The sequence below is a fragment of the Gavialis gangeticus genome, unplaced genomic scaffold (assembly GCF_001723915.1).
Source record: "Gavialis gangeticus isolate Ggan-Ray unplaced genomic scaffold, GavGan_comp1, whole genome shotgun sequence".
Classification (NCBI taxonomy): domain Eukaryota; kingdom Metazoa; phylum Chordata; order Crocodylia; family Gavialidae; genus Gavialis; species Gavialis gangeticus.
Window position 1 is genome coordinate 72,333,785 of NW_017729032.1, and position 5,987 is coordinate 72,339,771.

A 5,987-nucleotide genomic window follows, 5' to 3' on the forward strand; every position below is an offset into this window, starting at 1 on the left:
GGCAAAGAATCTTTACATAAGATTTTTGCTGCTCAGTGAGAATGTGAGATGACCATGGCAACTCTGGCTGCATCACAATAGTAGACATGCTCTTTATAGGCTATATGACAGGTGGCCTTTAGAAAGGGGTGTATGTGTGTGTATATATAGGTAACCAGGCTTTTTTGTAGAATGAGAAAATGTATTTCAGGAAGCTGATGTAATTCTATTAGTTTGCTTTTTTGAAATCTGAGACAGTATTAGGGTATTGCATCTGAACTTGGCTGTCTAGAAACTGCTGCCATGTTATAGCTGGAGATGATAGCAGCTTTTTAGCTAATCCAGTGGTCTCACAGTCTCTCAACCAGGCTTAGTTGCTGGCCTTGTAGTGTGTAGGTTTGGCTCTTTTTTGGACAGCAGACCTGCTCTTCACCTGAGTTAGCACTGATGCAAGCAGCCTTGGGGAATAACTGTCCACTTCAGTTACAGACAGCACCTAGGACAAATGGTCTGTGAGTATGGGAGACCCAGGGTTTAAGTTACCTTGACTCCCAGGAGAGTTGCTTACCGGCTAGGAGGAGGTGGCTTCTTTCTCCATAAATATTCTTATACCTATTAGTTAAATAAAGCACTTGGGTTAATGTGGAGTTAAGGTTGCCAGAAGGTAATGTTTTGTGGTTAAGTAACATCCAGCAGTTCAAAATTGCTGTACCTATCATAGTGAACACAGCTGGAGTGCTTGCAGATGGTTCTGTATGGCTGTTAGCTCCAGTGGGCGGAGTTGAGGGTTGTGTTGGCACGAACCTTTAATGCTTTTATGGTCATGGTTTCCAGAAGTTTGAGACAGTCAAGAGCCCAAGACACCCTTCATTTGGCATTAATAAAGTTCTTTTTACAGTTAATTGTTTAGCTTTTTTTCAATAGGGGAAGAGCGATTTGTTATATGAGTGATTTAAGGCAGTTAGGTTAAAAAAGCCCAGCTTTTATGCAGTACTTTGTCCCCATTGTACCCAGAACTTGGGCCCTTAAAATGAAGTTTCAAATTTGCATTGCCCAAGTGCATCACTTTGATTAAACCAAGGCACATGGAAATTAGCTGTGAAAATATGCCTTGGATAGTCATTCCACACATGCATCCTGTGATCTGTTGTGGCTGTTGAACTGTCCCTCGATTAATCAAGTCGGCTGCAGTGTGCTAATTAACACACTCTAGCAGCCTCCTTGGCACGTGTATTTAGCATCCCCACACTTCAAAAAAGCGACAGGGGTGGTTGAACTAAAGCTAGTCTGACAAGCTTTAGTTCAAGCACCTCTGCTGCCATTCTGGAGCGCAGGACACTGAATACCCTTGATGCTTTGAGCGTTTCTAATTAAAGTGCCCCCCACCTTGAGCCGGAGCACCTGTATAGATGCCCTTGCTGCCAGCCAGTTTCAAGGGACCTAGGACAAGCTGAGAAGTGTGGCTAAAGCAGAAGGCCACAGAGCCTGTTTCTTAGTGATTGTAGAATGAGCCCTTTACAGACCTTACAAACCAGCCTGGCCAATAAAGCGAAGAAAGCAATCAATCTATCCAGTTAAACCAGTAATGAGATCAAATTAAGTAGAGCACAAGGCCTGAAAGGAGCCTTTATAAAAGAAGGCTTTAAAATAGATAATCTAAAAATACTATATTATAGCTTTGGCTTAAAATGTTAGTAGTAGTGATTAATATAGCAGAATGTGTTAATGTTATATGTATTATATAATAGATATAGCTATATTAAATTTCTTAGACAAGTTATAAAAACAAAGCAGCCTTATCAGCTAAGACCATAAACTAAGGCAAAAAGAACATAGAGCAGCAGCAAGCAGCATTGGGTAAAGGAAGGAGATAAGCAATCCTCCCTTTTAGGATTGTTACTTTCATAAGGACATACATGTCAACTAGACACCTTGCAAGTCTGTCAGAAAACTGGTTTAGTCCATTTGCAGAAGTTTCACTAAAACTTTACAGGTTTTTCCATTTGAATAAAACCAATCAGAAAAATGTTTATTAGCATATTGAAGTAAACTCTCTATAAATGCAGGATACAGGGAAATTTGGGAAATTCAGCAATTTCAAAACCTGCTGTGTCTCCTATGGTCTCCTGCCACTCCCACAAAAAGAAGCTATATTGTGCTGTCATGGTTAGCCAGATGGACCTGGGGCTAAGTATTTTTAATGTTGTGTTTAGGTGTGTGAGCAAAAACAAAAAAGGTGGACTGTAGACTTCTCTCTTGCCTCCCCCTCTACAACCTCAGAGGCATTAAGGATGACAGTATGAGCAGGCTTCCAAAGTCTACATTCCTGCAGCATTTGAGCAGAAAAGGGCAGAACGCAACTGTACCTCAAAATTCACAATGGGAGGTGATGTCTGTTTGCTGTAATCATCAGAGATCAGAGGGGTGAATGGAGCAGGCTGGCCTGAAAAGGCACAAAGTTGAAAGGTGCTGGTGGATCAATGCAATTGGTTAACTTGAGAAGAGGTCATGTACTAACCAAAGCTCACCTGCACTGTTTGAAAGCAAGAGGAAATTTATTTGCCCATTGCTAAATTTCCCACTGTTTGGGGGTGGGGTAATGTTTTTGGGGGTGTGGCATTTTAATTGGGACAATTCGCTTCTCTGTTAGTTACTCCATTCATGCACCCATGCCTCAGTGACCTTACAAGTCAAAACATGCACCCAGGCATTTTATTTCACTTGTATGTGCCACAAAATACTGCAGACTTGAGTTATGTATGTGTCAGTGTTTTTGAAGCAATCTAAGAATGTGGTGAACCTACTGTGTAGGGGTATTTTTGCACTGGGGCAAAAATAATACAAACCCCTTCACAATTAAAGATGATTAAATATTTTGAACCGAATAGTCATGCCCATTAGAGATGGAAAAGATTTCTGATATTCTCATTACCTCCTAGATTCAGCTTCATGCTCTCTTGCACTGATCAGTAGGTTAGATGAACAAAGGGCTGATAGTGGAATGTGATCCATTTCTATGTGCCCTATTCTTGCTTTTCCTCCCCCCACTTCTAAAGTATTGCTTTCATTGCTGCTTTCCTTCTGCCTACAGTTTTTGAACGTACATTTGTAGGCAACTGCTAAGGCCTACAGCATATGAAAAATTGCAGAAAACAAACCTTTTTTAAGGACTCTTGTTTAATCTGTATTAATAGGGGAAAAAATCCAGACATTATCTAAGTGCCTTAGCATCCAAGTGCTATGCTCGACCACACAGCGATTGAGGTTGACTTAAAAATCAACCTCAAATCGAACAGGCTCTAAAATCCAATGTCAACATCTTCAATTACATCTTTGTAATTTATAAAAGAAAAAAGGTTTCTCACTTTTTAAGGGAGATGGTGAATATGAAGAAGTGAGAATCTGATTAGTCTGAGCAAAGTTCTGCACTCATCCCACCCTCTTCGTTTAACACTGCTGTTTTGATATACTGCTTTGTCTTATTTCTGTAATCCGTCTTTGTCAATTTTTTTCTCTCTCCTGCTGTCCCTGGTGGGTAGTAGTAGTACCACTGGCAACCTAGCAATACCTCAATGTTTGCAACTCCACAACATTCCAGCAAAGAATATAGCAAACTTGTACCATTCATTCATGGAGTGAGGAAGTGAAGCACCCTTTATTCTGTGGGTGGTCCCGTCATTTTAGTGGGACTGTTGAAAGAGTACTTGTTACCCAGTGCAAGGATTGCAGAATGTAGCCCTGTATCCTTTAAAGGTACAAATCTAAGATGAGAGCCATCCTGCAAGTGTCTCAGCTTCCAGTACCTTCATTAGGGAGGATCTTTGTAAGATCAATCCCAATATTTGTACAGTATCTGCTTCAACATCATGAGCCTTCAATGCAATGCTGTGGCTAGTAAAGCAACAAAAATGCTGGCTTGCATCCATAGATGCTTCTCAACCAAATCCTGGGATGTCATTCTCTCCCTGTACTCAGGCTTGGTGAAGCAGCAGCTGGAGTACTGCGTCCAGTTCTGGGCCCCACAATTCAAAAAGAATGTGGAGAAGCTTGAGAGAGTCCAGAGAAGAGCCACATGCATGATCAGAGGTCAAGAAAACAAGACCTTATGATGACAGGCTGAGAGATATGGGGCTCTTTAGCCTGGAAAAGTGTAGGCTCAGGGGTGATCTGATGGCCACCTGTAAGTTTATCAGGAGTGACCACCAGCATCTGGGGGAATGTTTGTTCACCAGGGCGCCCCAAGGGATAACGAGGTCGAATGGTCACAAACTCCTCCATGACTGTTTCAGGCTGGACATGAAGAATTTTTTTACTGTCTGAGCCCCCAAGGTCTGGAACAGCCTGCCATCGGAGGTGGTTCAAGCACCTATACTGAACACCTTCAAGAGCAAATTGGATGCTTATCTTGCTGGGATCCTATGACCCCAGCTGACTTCCTGCCATTTGGCTGGACTCGATGATCTTCCGAGGTCCCTTCCAGCCCTAACGTCTATGAAATCAGCCGCCACGTTGCAAGCTCTCTACTTGGGCTGGAGAGCAGTTACTCACTTGTGTAGTTCTGCTGAAGCCAATGGAGTGTCACATGACACCCATGAGGGGTCCTCAAGGATCACAATCTGGCCTTGAAGGCTTCTAGGTTAAGGACATGTAAGTAAAGCAGCTATCATAGATTCTGAAGTGCCTTGAGGCTCTTTCCAGTGTACAACCAGATGTAAGTGCCTTTCTATCTAATGGTGTTACAGCGCTGACGCTGCAGTGGTGCCATGGATACAAGACTTGATTCTGGGGCTACTTTGATGTGCTGTTGTACAAAGCCATGTGGTTCTCTCGCTGTGTACATTCCTTTCGACGGTTCCTCTTTTTCTTGCCTTTTCTTTTTGCTGCTATCATTAATTCTTCTCTACCCAGAGCAGCTTAGTGGGAAAGGTATGCTGTAATTGGTTTATAACTGCTCATAACGATCTGGCAACTCTGTACGAATAACAACAGGGAGCCACTTAACTGGTGATTTATTTAAGTAAGCGACATGGTTGAAAGGTAGTCCCAAATGTACAAGGTTAGCTAGTCACCTAATTGGACATAAATTTTCACATCTATTTCACAAGAGACAGATTTGTTATGAAATACCAAATTTGAATTTATAAGCAAGCTTCTAAACTGATTTATAAGCAAAGTTAGTATAATCTGTTTTGGGACATCTTGCATTCCACATTCAATAGCTTTTAGCACATAGTTCACTTGAAGAATACAAGTTAGGCTTGGCATTTGTAAAGCTCATCAAATATTAATTTAAGGTTTTATTTATTTACAGATGGAGTAACAGACCTCATTTTGGTACATTAGTATAAACTTAGTGTTTTTAAAAATGAAGATTGGTAATGTTTCTTTCTTTGGCTGTAGTCTTTTATCAGTTTTTCAAGCTGCTGCTTTTTTGGTCAAGGCTCTGACTGCTCCATCTCACACAAGACCCATGATACGGGCCACCCACCATCTGCAAGGCATAATTATTCGGCAGGCAGTACGGCATCCTTGGTAGTTATAAGGCCAAGGGTAAAAGCCCATGAGAGGTTCACAGATTCTCTGGCACTGTGTGTAACTTCGTCTACATTCACTACAGCATATGCCTTGATGGTCCAGCATTGGGTCAAAAGCCATTCCTTCACCTTCAAATTGCTGAAACACAAAATAAAAACATGGTCTCTCAAGTAAATTACAGAGAAACAAAAATGTCCCACATCTGTGTTACCCATCAATCTTGGCTTGATTTGCCATTGCTTTGCTCCACTTCTATGCTAGAATTGCCGAAGTAAATAAATAGGTCACAATGTGAAGTCAGCCCTCTGCTTGCATATCATTATTTTGCTTTCCCAATTTTTTGAGAGCATTAAGGTCATGAAAAGTTTAAAAGCAGTAAACTCCAAGGTAGAGACATTAGCGATGGCAGAGAGATATGAGGTTATCCAACCCTGTCCCGCTCAAGGTACAGGACTATCCCCCCCCCCCCCCCC

At 41.7% G+C, this 5,987-nt stretch overlaps 1 protein-coding gene across 1 annotated transcript in view; it reads right to left on the bottom strand.

Moving 5' to 3' along the window:
• Positions 1-4,971: 4,971 nt before the first annotated feature.
• CNMD (chondromodulin) overlaps positions 4,972-5,987 on the bottom strand; it is a 15,780-nt gene continuing 14,764 nt past the window's right edge. Inside the window, exon 6 of the mRNA XM_019525426.1 lies at positions 4,972-5,652. Within this exon, the coding sequence (XP_019380971.1) occupies positions 5,437-5,652 (216 nt within the window). The 3' untranslated portion in view covers positions 4,972-5,436. The remainder of the gene's footprint in view (positions 5,653-5,987) is intronic.